The sequence below is a fragment of the Pantherophis guttatus genome, chromosome 8 (assembly GCF_059756535.1).
Source record: "Pantherophis guttatus breed Tessera chromosome 8, ASM5975653v1, whole genome shotgun sequence".
Classification (NCBI taxonomy): Eukaryota; Metazoa; Chordata; class Lepidosauria; order Squamata; family Colubridae; genus Pantherophis; species Pantherophis guttatus.
The window spans coordinates 80,985,113-81,000,821 of NC_142070.1; the positions used below are offsets into that span (position 1 = coordinate 80,985,113).

The following is a 15,709-nucleotide window of genomic DNA, read 5'->3' on the forward strand; positions in this document are numbered from 1 at the left end:
AAAGACTGAAAGACTGAAATACATGTCCACCCTGGTCCTTCTTTTCTCTAGACTGGCCATACCCGGTTCCTTGGCATGGCGTAATCTTGCCCTGCAGCAACGCAGCCTCGGATCTGAAGGTGCCCTCCTCGCTTTGCCGGAGCCGAGGCTGCAGGGGGGTCTCCCCAGAGACCCCTGACCCACACGGGCAGCTGCGGGCTCTGCCGTAAAGCTCGCAAAGCAAGGAATCTGCAGTCTTTCCAAGGGCCTTTCCAGCTGCCTCCGGGCTGTGATGCTGCTCTGATGGTGGTGGGGAGGAAGAGATGCAGGGGGCCAGCCTGCCTGCCTCTGTGTGTGTGAGTGTGTGTGTGTGTGTGCGAGTGTGTTTGTGTGCACGGAAGGGTGAGCGTGCGGCTTAGTTAAGCCTAATGTGGTTAAAAGCTTTAATATTGATGGCCTGTCAACTTTGTCCCGATTCTTTGCCTTTCAGTTAAAAGGTTTTTGTTGTTGTAGCTTATGCAGTGGCTCCGTTGCTATGGAAACATGACATCGAAATGACGTCCCTCTGTTTAAAAGCTTTTAGCTAAATTCCAGCCTGTCAGATGGTAGGCCCCATCTTGTGCTACCAGCCGCCGCTTGTGTGCTGCCCGGTGCGAAGAGCCTCCTCGGCCGGCAGCTGCCATGGCTTCAGCTCCGGCTCCTGCTTGCCTGCTGTCGGTCCAGAGCGAGAAGCACCGACGAGCGCGTAACTGGACCGAAGCCGAGATGCGAGGCCTGATGCTGGTCTGGGAGGAATTCTTCGAGGAGCTCAAGCAGACCAAAAGGAACGCCAAAGTTTACGAGAAAATGGCCAACAAACTCTTCGAAATGACGGGCGAAATCCGGCACGGGGAAGAGATCAAGATTAAAATCACCAACATGACCTTCCAATACAGGTAAGTCGAGGATGCTCGGAGATGCCCGGGTACCTTGAGATCTTCTATGGATCCCTCTGCCCGAAAGAAGGATTTCGGGGCATCGCCCTTGCTACCCACAAAGGTCCCAGCAACCTGGGCACGGGCAGGAGCCGACGGTGCCAGGCAAGCCAGGGTGACCCACAGTGATTCTGCGGGAGTAAGATCCGGCCAAGCCAAGTCAACCTTTCCCAGGGAATCTCTGTGCCAATCTTGGTCCTTCTTGCCTCTGAACCCAGCCAGATAGCCTCTCTAGAGAGTGGTGCCCGGCATTGTCACCATCCTGAGCAAATGAGCCAAACCCAAGAAATGCCATTTATGCCAGGCCAAAGGGAGAAAAGAGGGACGGGCACAGTTCCTATTGGGCCTGTCAAGAGGTGCTCATTAAATGCCCACCTGGTGACATGAGAATCCTTTGCAGCCCCCGTTTCTCAACGCGCGATCCTGCCAGGGTACCAAAGTTATTCACAAGTGCATCGAACTGGCATTCCTTGCTTGAGTGAGAAGATCATCTAGTCCTCCCTTGGTCAACCGAGGACAACTCCAAAGAGCCTGGGAAGCATTTTAAGATGCCATGGTTGTCCCCAAAAGGTGCCTTTTTCAGGAGGCAACTTTTAACATGTGAAGCGTTTTTGTTTGTCTTTTGATCCGGGTTGCCTGCACCCCAAAGCAGGGCGTGGCATTAGGGGCCGCCATTTTGACTTTTTTGCCTCCTCCTCAATATGGTTTCATTTTCACCGCAGGGAAACTTTCCCCAGCAAGTTTCCGTGTAGGCAAGAGAGTGGAATTCTAACGTCCTTCAGGTCGGAAAGCTGGAGGGTTCTCAGGAATGGTTGGGGAAAAAGCCAAGGAGGGAGAAAGCGCTGAGAGTTGATCCCAGTCTTTGTGCTCCGAATTTTTTTCCCCTCAGAGTGAAAAAGAGAGGAGAGAGACGGAAAGGAGGGAGAAATGCTTTTAGTTAAGAGTTGTCAACTCGCCACGGGCCAACTTTCCGCGGCCAACTCTCCGCAGGATAAGAGCTCCTACACTAATATCGAAGAAAATAATAGAATAGAATCATTAAAGAAAGGATGCCGAAGGAAGGGCAAAATGAAACAGTTGGCAACGGTTAAAATAACTTTTTAAATGGTTTTAAATAATTGAATTGAATTGTCCCGTGGAGAGTTGGTCACGGTGAGGTGTCCCGAAGCGAGTTGGCTTTGGTGAGAGTTGGCCGCGGTGAATTGACTGTGGCAAATTGGAGATAACAGTAGCGGCCAAAATTGTGGAAACCTTTTGGGAAAAGCGTATTTTCTAAAACTAGCCAATAACACCACTTTTTTTTTTTTTTTTTTTTTGGAGTAGTCCCATAAAATTATATATCCATGGAAAGATCATTGAATCAAGAATGTCATGCAATGACTTTTAGGAAGGATTTGCTATTAGAATAGCAGTTACAATATAAAGAAGAAAAGGGAAACAGGTAGAAAAAACGAGATATACTGTACAAAAATGATCACCCTAGAAAAAACGAGATATACAAAAATGATCCCCATGTCAGTTAATCCTTAGTTGGGTAACCTTTAGCATGAATGACGGCCTTACAACGTCTTCCCATGGAGGGAACCAAGTCTTTGAGTTCCACAGCTGTGATTATGTGAAACCAAGATTGAATGATCGCTTCTATTAACTGGGTTTTTATTGCTGGGTCACTTCTGACTAACCAGTTTCTTTAGTCGGCTCCATAGATTTTCCATTGGGTGAAGAAGGTCTGGGCTATTCCCAGGCCATTCCAGCAGTGGAATAGTGAATTTGAAACTCCAAAAAAAAAAGTGGTGTTATTAGCCATCAAAATACACTTTTCCCAAAAGGTTTCCACAATTTTGGCCACTACTGTAGATGGACACAATCTGAGGATTCCTTCTAGAGGAGATCCTGCAGAGAGACTGAGCCCTTGGGAGAACCTATCCCAAATTTGTGACCTGCAACAGATTCCTTGAGATCTCCAGAGAAGGCTTCTGGTTTCCAGGCTGGCATCTGGCACCAGAGATGCCATTGGTGCCAGTAGAAAGAAGTCCCTGAGCTACCACCCACATTTAAAAAGGAAACTCAAAGTCCTTCAGACACTTTGCCCAGAAATCCTTCCACCACGTGTGAAAGGCTCCCCTTGAGGAGCACCCGGAGGCTCCAGCTGGTCCAGAATGCAGCCTCGCAGGTGGTTATGGGAGCGATGTGGCACTCCCATGTGACCCCCCCCTCCTGCGCGAGCTGCACTGGCTCCCGGTGGTCTTCCGGGTGCGCTTCAAGGTTTTGATCATCACCTTTAGAGCGCTCCATGGCTTAGGACCGGGGTACTTACAAGACCGCCTTATGCCACCAGTAGCCTCTCATCGACCAGTACGCTCCCATAGAGAGGGGGTCCTCAGGGTGTCATCGGCCAAACAGTGTCGAATGGCAGCCCCCAGGGGGAGAGCCTTCTCTGTGGGGGTACCTGTCATCTGGAATGAGCAAGTTGGCCATTGTGAGTTGTCCATGATAAGTTGTCCATGGCAAGTTTTCCATGGCTAATTGGTCGTGGCGAGTTGGTCATGGTGAGTTGGCCATGGTGAGTTGGCCATGGCAAGTTGGCCATGGCAAGTTGGCCGTAGTAAGTTGGCTATGCAAGTTGGCCGTGGTGAGTTGGCCATGGTGAGTTGGCCATGGCAAATTGTCATAGACTCTAAGCTGGGGTCCTTGCAGATGTCTTTGACGATCTTCTCTGGGGTAGGAGGACCTGTTGCAGGTATCATCACAGGATTTGACGAACACAATGCACCAGGACCACTCAGAAATTATTGTTGGTTCAGAATGCAGGGTTCCGGGTTCTGATGACGCCTCCCATCAACCACACTTCATGCGTGTAGCTCACCCTACATCAGCTCTTGAATGGTTCCTGGGGGCAGCCTATAATACGCATTCATGGCTTGGCATTTTGGTATCTCCAACAGAATAAAATAAATAAACTGGGAAGGAAGTTGTGAGGGATGTGGTCTCAGCTTCAGGCCTCCCTGACAACTTTCAGGTACTTTTAGCAGCTCTATAAATTCGATTAATAAAAATAAATAAATAAATAAATAAATAAATAAATAAATAAATAAATAAATAAATCAATCAATCAATCAATCAATCAATCAATCAATCAATCAAATGCCAGTTTCTCCTAAGTTTTGCCTGTGATATCTGGAAGGAGTAGAATTGAGCAAACGTTTTTTTATTATTATTATTATTATTTTTATTTTTAACTTCAGAAAATGCCTAGATGAGTACAGGTCATCCTCGACTTACGAGCCCAAAATGTCTGTCGCTAAGCGAGACAGTTAAGCGAATTTTGACCACAATTGAGCCCAAAATTTCTGTTGCTAAGCGAGACAATTGTTAAGCAAATTTTGCAACCTTCCGTGCCACTGCTGTTAAGCGAATCACTGCCGTACTTAAATTTGTAACGTAGTCGTTAAGCGAATCCAGGTTCCTCCTTGACTTTGCTTGTCAGAAGGTCGCAAGAGGGGGTCACATGACCCCGGGACATTGCGATTGTCATAAATATGAGTCAGTTGTCAAGCGTCTGAATTTTGACTATGAGGAAGTTGCAACGGTCTTAAGTGTGAAAAACGGTTATAAGTTACGTTTTTTCATTGCCGTTGTAACTTTGAACGGTTACTAAATTGGACTGTTGTAAGTTGAGGACTGGGCTGTATCTTTTAGCTGACGTCAGAGACAGGTTTGAAGGTGGAGGCATCTACGAATGAAAATGTTGATTTCTAGGAAGAAGGATTTCCATCGTGCCCTGGCTCTTAAGACTGCCAGGTAAAATAGACCAAAGTTTTTATTTTATTTTTGTGCACTAAAATTCTGTCAGCTATTAGATGCTCTATATTATGGTGAATCTCTTTTATTTTTTATTTTTCCCCCCGCAGGCCATTACTCTGCTAAACAACTAATTCCCACAACACTGTCAAATTATTATTAAGGCTGTATTACTATTATTCTTCTCATCCTTCCTATTACCTAGCTCCTTTTCTACTTATGACTATAACCCTGTTGCTTGTATCATCACGATTTATATTGTTTTATTTAGTTTCCTAGTATGATTTGATTGCTTATTTAGCGACCTATGACCATCACTAAGTGTTGTATCTTATGATTCTTGATTAATGTATTTTATTTTCCTTATGTACACTGAGAGCATATACACCAAAGACCAACTCCTTGTGTGTCCAATTACACTTGGCCAATAAAGAATTCAATTCTATTCTATTCTATTCTGTTCTGTTCTGTTCTGTTCTGTTCTGTTCTGTTCTGTTCTGTTCTGTTCTGTTCTGTTCTGTTCTATTCTATTCTATTCTATTCTATTCTATTCTATTTATTCCTCCTCCTCTTATCCTATCCTATCCTATCCTATCCTATCCTATGCTATCCTATCCTCCTCCTCCTCCTCCTCCTCTTCTTCTTCTTCTTCTTCTACTCTACTCTACTCAACTCTACTGTTTTCTATTCTATTCTATTCTATTCTATTCTATTCTATTCTATTCTATTCTATTCTATTCCTCCTCCTCCTATCCTATCCTATCCTATCCTATCCTATCCTATCCTATCCTATCCTATCCTATCCTATGCTATCCTATCCTCCTCCTCCTCCTCCTCTTCTTCTTCTTCTACTCTACTCTACTCAACTCTACTGTTTTCTATTCTATTCTATTCTATTCTATTCTATTCTATTCTATTCTATTCTATTCTATTCTATTCCTCCTCCTCCTATCCTATCCTATCCTATCCTATCCTATCCTATCCTATCCTATCCTATCCTATCTTCTACTTCTTCTTCTTCGTCTTCGTCTTCGTCTTCTTCTTCTTCTTCTTCTTCTCTACTCAAATCTACTCTACTCTGTTTTCTATTCTATTCTATTCTATTCTGTTCTATTCTATTCTATTCTATTCTATTCTATTCTATTCCTCCTCCTCCGCCTCCTCCTATCCTATCCTATCCTATCCTATCCTATCCTATCCTATCCTATCCCTTCTTCTTCTTCTTCTTCTTCTTCTTCTTCTTCTTCTTCTTCTTCTTCTTCTTCTTCTTCTTCTTCTTCTTCTTCTTCTTCTTCTTCTTCTATTCTACTCAACTCTACTCTACTCTACTCTGTTTTCTATTCTATTCTATTCTATTCTATTCTATTCTATTCTATTCTATTCCTCCTCCTCCTCCTATCCTATCCTATCCTATCCTATCCTCCTCCTCCTCCTCTTCTATTCTATTCTATTCTATTCTATTCTATTCTATTCTATTCTATTCTATTCTATTCTATTCTATTCTATTCTATTCTTTCCACGTGTGATGCCCGTTTGCATACGTGACTGTGTTTTTATCATCGCAGGAAATTAAAGTGCATGACTGATAGCGAAACTTTGGCGCCCGATTGGCCTTATTTCAAAACCATTGATAGAATATTATCTAAAGTCCCGGAGCACAACGACGTGAAAATTCACGATAGCCAGCAACCGGGTCCTTCCACCTCCCAGACCGAAGCCTCACAATCGCCTTCCACCAAATCGGCGCCTCTTTATTTGCCATATAATCAGTTCCCGTACGAAGGCCGAGAAGAATTCTTCGAAGATGCCCATTCAGAGAGCTCCTCCAGCTTAATTTCGTATAAATTAAGGTAAAACCCCTCCCCCCACCCACATTTTGACTTTCAAAGCTTTTTTTTTTAAATCAAGTTTTATTGGGTTTTTTTGCCCCCCCTAAGACACACCCACATATTTTATGAAACAGAGTATTGACTATATCATATCATATCATATGCAACTTATCATATCCAAATATATTTTACTTAGTGACAATTTCTGCCATATTCTGTTCTTTTTCCGTATTTTTTAATCCAATCTTAATCTTTCTAGTCTTATTTCTATAAGCAATATCTTCTTTCGCCATTTTTCTCCATTTTTCATCATATATATATATTCTCTTTTAATATTTAATAATTCATTCTTTATCCTAATATATTTAAACATGTTCGGGGATGCCTTTCTTCCATTTCATCTTTATTGTTTTACAGCAATCTTTCTTCTCTTTTTCTTACTCTCCCTCTCTTAGTTTATCCTTCCGACCTTCTTCCCTCCTCTCCTACTCCTTCTCTACTTCCCTTTCCTTTCTTCCTCTCCTCCTTTCTTCCCCCATCTAACCTTCTCTCCTACTCTTATTTCCCGTTCCTTTCTTCCTCTCCTCCTTTCTTCCCCCATCTAACCTTCTCTCCTACTCTTATTTCCCTTTCCTTTCTTCCTCTCCTCCTTTCTTCCCCCATCTAACCTTCTCTCCTACTCTTATTTCCCTTTCCTTTCTTCCTCTCCTCCTTTCTTCCCCACATCTAACCTTCTCTCCTACTCTTATTTCCCTTTCCTTTCTTCCTTTCCTCCTTTCTTCCCCTATCTAACCTTCTCTCCTTCTCTTATTTCCCTTTCCTTTCTTCCTCTCCTCCTTTCTTCCCCATCTAACCTTCTCTCCTACTCTTATTTCCCTTTCCTTTCTTCCTCTCCTCCTTTCTTCCCCCATCTAACCTTCTCTCCTACTCTTATTTCCCTTTCCTTTCTTCCTCTCCTCCTTTCTTCCCCACATCTAACCTTCTCTCCTACTCTTATTTCCCTTTCCTTTCTTCCTCTCCTCCTTTCTTCCCCACATCTAACCTTCTCTCCTACTCTTATTTCCCTTTCCTTTCTTCCTCTCCTCTCCTCTTCCCTTTCTTCTATTCCTCTCTCCTCCCTTCCTTCAATCTCCCTACTCCTTCTTCCATCTCTCTCTATTGCTGTATTCATTTTCAATTCAGTGTTTTTTTTTTCTATAGTGTCCAGGCATCCCCGATTCTCTCCATTTATTGCATATATTCCTCAAGATTCACGTCAAGTTTTTAAATTCTTAACAGTGTATTTCAACTGATTCCATTTTTACCTTAAAATTTTTCAATTGAATTAACCTTCCTCTTATTTTCTTTAATTCCTAATTTCTTATTCCCACTTCAATCATTATTTTGCTCTTTTCCTAATATTTCAATTACTTTCACTTATTTTTACATATAAACCATTTTGTATCTGCAAAATGGTTTATATTTATTTTGTATCTGCTGGTCTATTTTACATTGAACAATATACTTTTTAAAAAAAAATTCTTACATATATTTCATTTCATCTTTAATTACATCATTTACTTACATCATTTACTAACATTTCAATTTTATTTTTTAAATTCAATTTCCTTTGTTTTTTCAATCTTTGGCACACTTTTCTTTACCCTCAACAGGTGTTTCTCTCCAATCCTTAAATCCCCAGACAACAAAATATAAACCTTTCTATCTTTCACATTGTTTCTTTCAAAGCTTATGGGTTTGGCCTGGTGTGATTGGGAAGTCACAAGGAAATTGCTGAGGGGTTTTAGAATTGCACACCAAAATGAGAAATCTATGTTGCGTTTGTACCAAGGGACCGTTCAGATTAGTGGTGGGTTGCTATAGGTTCGCCCCAGTTCGGACGAATCAGTAGAGGCGGTGGTGGTGGGAGGCTCCGCCCATCCACCCATCCGTCATCAAAAATGCTCTAGCGAACTGGTAGCGCCAGGATTTGAAATCCACTACCGGTTCAGACCAACCTTTGAATTAAGGTGAGACGAGGAAGGAAAATTGCAAGCAATGCCATCGATCAGAATAGAGCTGGAAGGGACCTCAGAGGTCTTCTAGTCCAGCTCCCTGCTCAAGTAGGAGACCTCTACCATTTCAGCCAAGGGGCTGTCCAGTCTCTTCTTAAAAATCTCCAGTGATGGAGCACCCACAACTTCTGGTGGCAAGCTGTTCCACGGGTTAATTGTCCTCACTGTCAGGAAGTTTCTCCTTAATTCCAGGTTGCTTCTCTCCTTGATTAGTTTTCACCCATTGCTTCTTGTCCTGCCTTTTGGTGCTTTGGGAAATAAGTTGACCCCCTCTTCTTTGGGGCAGCCCCTCAAATACTGGAAGTCTGCTGTCATGTCATCCCTAGTCCTTCTTTTCATATACACAATTCCTGCAACCATTCCTCATATGTTTCAGTCTCCAGGCCTTTAATCATCCTGCACTTTTTCCAAAGTCTCAAGATCTTTTTTGTAATGTGACCCAAACAGGATGAAGTATTCCAGGTGTGGCCTTACTAAGGGTTTATAAAGCGGTACTAATGCTTTACATAATTTTGATTCAATGCCTTTGTTTATACAACCAAGGATTGTATTAGCTTTTTTAGCTGCTGCCGCGCACGGCTGGCTCATGTTTTAAGAGATCGTCCACCAGGACTCCAAAGTCCATCAAATCTCTTGCTTCTTCTGTCTATAACTTTTTCAAGCTTTTTTCGTTATTTTTATTCTTCTATGTTACCTCATAGTTTAGTTTAGTTTAGTTTACTTTATTGTCACTGCACATGGTACAACGAAATTAAATGCCTTCTTCCGCGTACATTGCAACTATAAAAATAAAGACAGAAACTTACATCCTTTGCATTCTATATAATTGCAATTGAAAACCGAATAACTTAACAACTTATTGTTATTAAGCAGGATGGGATGGGATGGGATGGATTATTTTGAAATCGCGACATTGCAAAGACGATCGTGGTGCACGAAGGGGGTTTTAACGCCGAAGTTTTTCCCGTTTCAGAACAGAAGAGCGACCGGTGAAGAAAAGAAAAGTGCAAAGCTGCAGTTTTCAAAAGAAGAAGTTGAAGCTGATGGAAGCCATGCTGGAAGAGCAGAAAAAACTGAGCCGAGCTATGGAGGAAACATGTCGAGAAGTCCGAAGGACTCTGGACCAACAGAACATTATCCAAGTCCAGAGTTTGCAGCTACAGGAAAGAATGATGAATTTACTGGAGAAGATGATCACCAAAGCCAATGTTTAAATTTCTGCCTCGGGGGGGAAAAAGAAAAAAGAAAAAAAAAAGAAGGAAGGAAACTTAACCTGTTTTGATAGAAATGGCTTATTTCATATCCCTAGGATAGCTTCTTCCTTCCAGGTAAATCGAAACGGGAAAAAAACAGCTTGACCTCCTTGTAGGCTAACTCTTAAGCAAATAAAATTTGGGCTTGATAATATGAGTTAATTTGGGGGGGGGCAGGGGGAATGGGAAGGGTGAAGCCCCAGAGCCTCGGTGGCGCAGTGGTTAGAGTGCAGTATTTGCAGGCTACTTCTGCCGACTGCCGGCTGCCTGCAATTTGGCAGATCGAATCTCACCAGGCTCAAGGTTGATTCAGCCTTCCAGCCTTCCGAGGTGGGTAAAATGAGGACCCAGATTGTTGGGGGCAAGAGGCTGACTCTGTAAACCGCTTAGAGAGTGGCGTAAAGCACTATAAGGCGGTATATAAGTCCAAGTGCTATTGCTTGTCCTTCCTTCCTTCCTTCCTTCCTTCCTTCCTTCCTTCCTTCCTTCCTTCCTTCCTTCCTTCCTTCCTTCCTTCCCTTCCCTTCCCTTCCCTTCCCTTCCCTTCCCTCCCTCTTTCCTTTTCCTTCCTTCCTTCCTTCCTTCCTTCCTTCCTTCCTTCCTTCCTTCCTTCCAGTGGTTAAAATGCAGTATTGCAGGCCGACTCTGCCCACAGCCAGGAGTTTGATCCTGATGGGCTCAAGGTTGACTCAGCCTTCCGTCCTTCCGAGGTGGGTAAAACGAGGGCCCAGATTGTTGGGGGGCAAGAGGCAGACTCTGTAAAACTGCTTAGAGAAGGTTGTAAAAGCACTGTAAAGCAGTATATAAGTCTAAGTGCTATTGCTATGAAGGAAGCAATTTCGTGTCTCGGCTACGTCGAAGCAAAACATGGTTCCTAAGCCATATGGGGTGATTGCACTGAGGGTTTACTTTGTTCCAACCTTATTGGGGGCCAGTGAAGAGAGACTGATGGAAGAGCAAATGCAAAGGCCAGGGGTGAAATGCTACCGGTTCGCTCCGGTTCGGGCAAACCGGTAGTGATAAAAACTACTGGTTTCTCTGAACCAATATTTCCGACAATCAGGTTTAGCTTTGCTAGAAAGCAGGAAATCCTGCTTTCTAGCGAAGTTAAATCGCGCGGCACAGCTGATCCCTCCCCCTCACTGTTCTACTTACCTTCCAAAGCCTCCTTTTGGTGTGTACTGTGTATGCGTGCGCGCAACGCGCATTTGGCACACACTGCGCATATGCGTGCAGAGTGCGCTTGGCAGCAAACCAGTAGCAAACCGGTTCGGATTTCAAACCACTGGCAAAGGCTCTCCGGGCCAGTTCCTGATGACCTCCGTGCCAGTTCCTTTGACTGCTCATCAGTGGTGTTCCTGGCGGAGGTCACAAGAAACCCAAAACACAGAGATGCAGGTGGGACTTTCATGTTGGGGACCCATCGCTCAACGTAGGCCCACGGGGAGGGCCCTGAGACTGTCACCCAACGATTGACACCAGGACTGTCCTTGCTGTCTGCAGATAGCTGGCATGAGGGCCAGGAGGCATTGGTGGTTCGCTTCGAACCAGGAGGGTCAACTAGGGCCATCGGCTGTTTTCTAGGCCTGCCTTTTGGCAAGCAAGAGGAGTGGTGCGGTGGCCTGGAGATGGAGCTCTCACCTCACAATCAGGAGGCTGTGAGTTCGATCCTAGAGGTAGAGGCAGATATTTCTCTCTCTGAGCACAATGAGAATATATCTGCTGAACTGAACTCCGTATTGGTGACAGGAAGGGCATCCGGCCAGTAAACACTCAGCTCCATTGTTGATCTGACTCTGCCCCGCATGGGATTATGGGATTGTTAAAAGATGATGATGATGATTTTGGCAGGTGGGACCTTTCACCTAATATTGTTGAATTCATGTTGAGAAGTTTTGCAGAATGGATGGGGGGGGGGCTCCAGGATGTTCTGCCAGGGGGACAGGGTGGGTTCTACTTACCTTTACTACTGGTTTGCAATGGGATCGTGCGAGAGGGTTTTGCTCGCACGTGCGCCTTGCTTCTGCGCATGCGCAGATCGCTAATGACGACATCCGGGGTGGTTGGCAGGGCCTCCTGACAGTTTTACTACCGGTTCTTGCGAACCGGTCTGAACCGGGGGCAACGCATCACTTCAGGGGGACCTTGAACGGCATGAGATAGAGAAAAGAAAAGCCCAGAATCCGCTTAATCCATTCAGCCTCCTCTTTCTGTTTTTCTCTTTTGACAGTTCACCGAAATTTAAATCCAACCCTGATCTCCATGAATCTCCTTTCATGAAAATCCACGACATTTGGTTTCCTGCTCGAGAAAAAGCACCGATCTTAGCGGTGCCGAAGAGGGGGGTGGGGAAAAAAACTAAGGCAAATGAAGGAAAGAAATCTCCGGAAGCTTACAGGACCCAAAGATGGACTCAACTGCTGCGATTCAAGCCTTCGGTCCACAGAGACCACGGAGAAGAGAGCGGAGCAATGCAACCTCAAGGACGAGGCTCTAAGGAGGCTGCACTGAACAGGGGGCAGGAAAACAAGAGCTGGGAAGACAGACATGGGGACGGTCCCTGCAGAAGAATCAGGAGGTCCCTAGAAATTCCCCCACCAACCCAAAAAAGATCCGGGAACGAATAGCCGAATCTCTACCATTAAGCCTCCTCATCCCCTTCCTTACTCTCTCATCTGAAGCTCCAGGATCTCTCGAGGATAATTCAATACACTGAATGATCACCTACGATGGAAAGAAAAAAAAAATAATAACAACAGGAAAATTCTAAAAGGATTCTTGTACTTGCAGATACTGTAGTCTGTGGGGGAGGAAAAATACGCGAGAAGGATTATATGCCACAAATTTATTTATTATGTTCCTTTCTACAAAACATAATTATTTCCCCTACAGCGTACTTGCTAAAATAGGGTTAGTTTTAAAAGACATTTAAAGAGCGACAAGAAAATGTTATTTATATTTTAAATATAACGCGAAGGCCCAGCGATCCTATTCCAAAGTTATACATTTTCTTTCTACGTCCTTATTCCAATTTCAGGAAAAACAAAACAAACAAAAAAAGAATATTCTGGATCATATCAGAATCAGCGACCACCGTGAGTGAAAGGGATATGAAATCTTCAGCTTTTACGCTGAATGCTAAAAAAATCCTAGAGTTTGATTTTATAGTCGAATTCGGGCGAAGAAAAAGGGCTTTGGATTGAATTCGGAATGCTGGCACCAAATTGATGTGATTGCGGAAATAGCAAAAGAAACTCGATTGTTGAGGATGGAATATGGTGACATACTCTACTACTCTGTCTGCTCGGGGCTGGGAGAGTTTGAGTTGAAAGCCAAGCTCGTGATGGAAGAAGGAGGAGGAGGAGAAGACAAGATGGTTTCTATAGACAGGGCATAGTTAAGTAAACATAGCAAAGAGAAGCTAAGTAGAAACCCTTCACGTAAGAGAATGGGGGTCATGAGATGGATGGATGGGATGCATGGATGGATGGATTGGATGGATGGATGGATGGGATGGGATGGATGGGATGGATGGGATGGGATTGGATGGATGGATGGGTGGATTGGATGATGGATGGATGGGATGGGACAGGATGGGCGGGATGGGTGGATGGATGGATTGGATGAATGGATGGATGGGATGCATGGATGGGTGGGTGGATGGATGGATGGATGGGATGCATGGATGGATGAATGGGATACATGGATGGATGGATGGATGGATGGATGGATGGATGGATGGGATGGATGGGATGGGATGAGATGAGATGGATGGATGGAATGGATGGACGGGTGGATTGGATGATGGATGGATGGGATGGGATGGGATGGGATGGGATGGGATGGATGGATGAATGGGTTGCATGGATGGATGGACGGACAGACAGACGGACAGACAGATGGATGGATGGATGGATGAAAAGATGAATGGATTGATCGATTGATCGATAGGTGGATGGATGGATGGGATATTCGTCTCAGAATGCACAGAAAAGGAAGCTGTGTTTGTGTTTCAACTTGGAGAGAGAGAGACAAAGAAGTCCAGCTTTAGCTGGACTTTAAGGAGCAGGAGCTAACCCAGCCAGAAGGACCATCAAGCTGAAGAGACATGTTGGTCTGTGGCCATAAGAGTCTTCAAGGTGAGGCAGGCTAAAGCTGTTACTGGATGCCAGGAGGTGGATGATCCCACTGAGCCAAAGAGTTTGGAAAAGTCCTCTTTTGTGTATCTTTTGGTTCTTTTTTTTTTTTTAAATTTGATTTATATGCCGCCCTTCTCCGGAGACTCAGGGCGGCTTACAGTGCGTTAAGCAATAGCCTTCATCCTTTTGTATATTTATACAAAGTCAGCTTATTGCCCCCACAATCTGGGTCCTCATTTCACCTACCTTAGAAAGGATGGAAGGCTGAGTCAACCTTGAGCCTGGTGAGATTCGAACCAGCACAGGCAGCTGTGTTAATAACAGGGTGCGTAGACCACTGTACTATCAAGGTTCTCATCCTGTTGATTGAAAATTCCCTCATAATGAATGTAGCTGTCGAACATCTGTTATTAACACAAACTGACCTTGACTGTTAAAGATATAGATATACAGGAGTAGTGGAATAGGATTCTCTTGAAACTCCAAAAAAAAATAAGTGGTGTTATTAGCCATCAAACCTCCAAAATACACTTTTCCCAAAAGGTTTCCACAATTTTGGCCACTACTGTATGTATATATATATATTAGGGGATTTTATATTACGTCAGCTTTTCCAGAGGATGTATGTTCGCCCAGTAGAATCGTAAAATGCAGGTCTCGTGTATAGAAAGCAAGCACAAGAAATCAGCTTGATCAACGGGCAGGTGGTTCTCGACTTACGACCACCATTTCCGTGGCTCGGTGAAATGTTTGTTTAGTGAGCCTTGCCCTGTTTTTACGACCTTTCTTGCCACAGCGGTTAAAGCGGATCATTAAGCAGGTGTTAAGTTAGGAACACAGACGTTAAGCGAAATCCGGCTTAACCCCCACCCCCACCCCAGGGAACCTGTGACTGTCATAAATACGGGTCAGTTGCCGAGCCTCCGTGTTTTGGTCACGTGATCGTGGGGAGGCTTGCGACGGTCGTGTGGAAAAATAGTCATAAGCCACGTTTCTCAGTGTCGTCGTAATTGGTCACTAAACGAACTGTTGTAAGCCTAGAACTATGGTTCGAATCCCTAGTGCCGCGTAACGGAGTGAGCTCCCGTGACTTGTCCCAGCTTCTGCCAACCTAGCAGTTCAAAAGCAGGTAAAAAATGCAAGTAGAAAAATAGGAACCACCTTTGGTGGGAAGGTCACAGCGTTCCATGCGTCTTTGGTGTTGAGTCCTGCCGGCCACAGGACCACGGAGACGTCTTCGGACAGCGCTGGCTCTTCGGCTTTGAAACGGAGATGAGCACCGCCCCCTAGAGTCGGGAACGACTAGCACATAGGTGCGAGGGGAACTTTTACCTTTTATACAAGAGGTCTTGACTTCAGAAGATGGAGCAGGCAAGAGGGTTGTGAGGGCAACAGGAGCTGTGATGGAAGGGAGATTGAACATTTCTCCTGGTCTCTTCTGCCACTCGTTAAATAGGTTCACGTTGGAAAGGATGAGAATGTGGGATTTTAATGCCGCCTTTCTCGGCGTGCTTCGATTTTCTCTAGGTACGGCTTCGTTCTGGAGAAGGCCTCGCGCCCTAGGCGATGGCAAAGAGTTTGATTGTCGTTTGATGGCGCAAACGTCAATCGATCGGCATGCAGGTACTCTGAGCTGTGTTGTAACTTTTTGTGTGAAAGGTAGAAAAGCGACAGCAGCAA

General features: G+C 44.4%; 1 protein-coding gene across 1 annotated transcript; it reads left to right on the top strand.

Annotated features, from left to right (window-relative positions):
* Positions 1-312: 312 nt before the first annotated feature.
* MSANTD1 (Myb/SANT DNA binding domain containing 1) lies at positions 313-12,892 on the top strand. Its single transcript, XM_034426294.3, has 4 exons — positions 313-914; positions 6,320-6,604; positions 9,611-9,965; positions 12,121-12,892. Exons 1-3 carry the CDS (start codon positions 661-663, stop codon positions 9,849-9,851), a joined length of 780 nt encoding a protein of 259 aa, XP_034282185.1. The 5' UTR covers positions 313-660; the 3' UTR covers positions 9,852-9,965; positions 12,121-12,892.
* Positions 12,893-15,709: the final 2,817 nt, after the last annotated feature.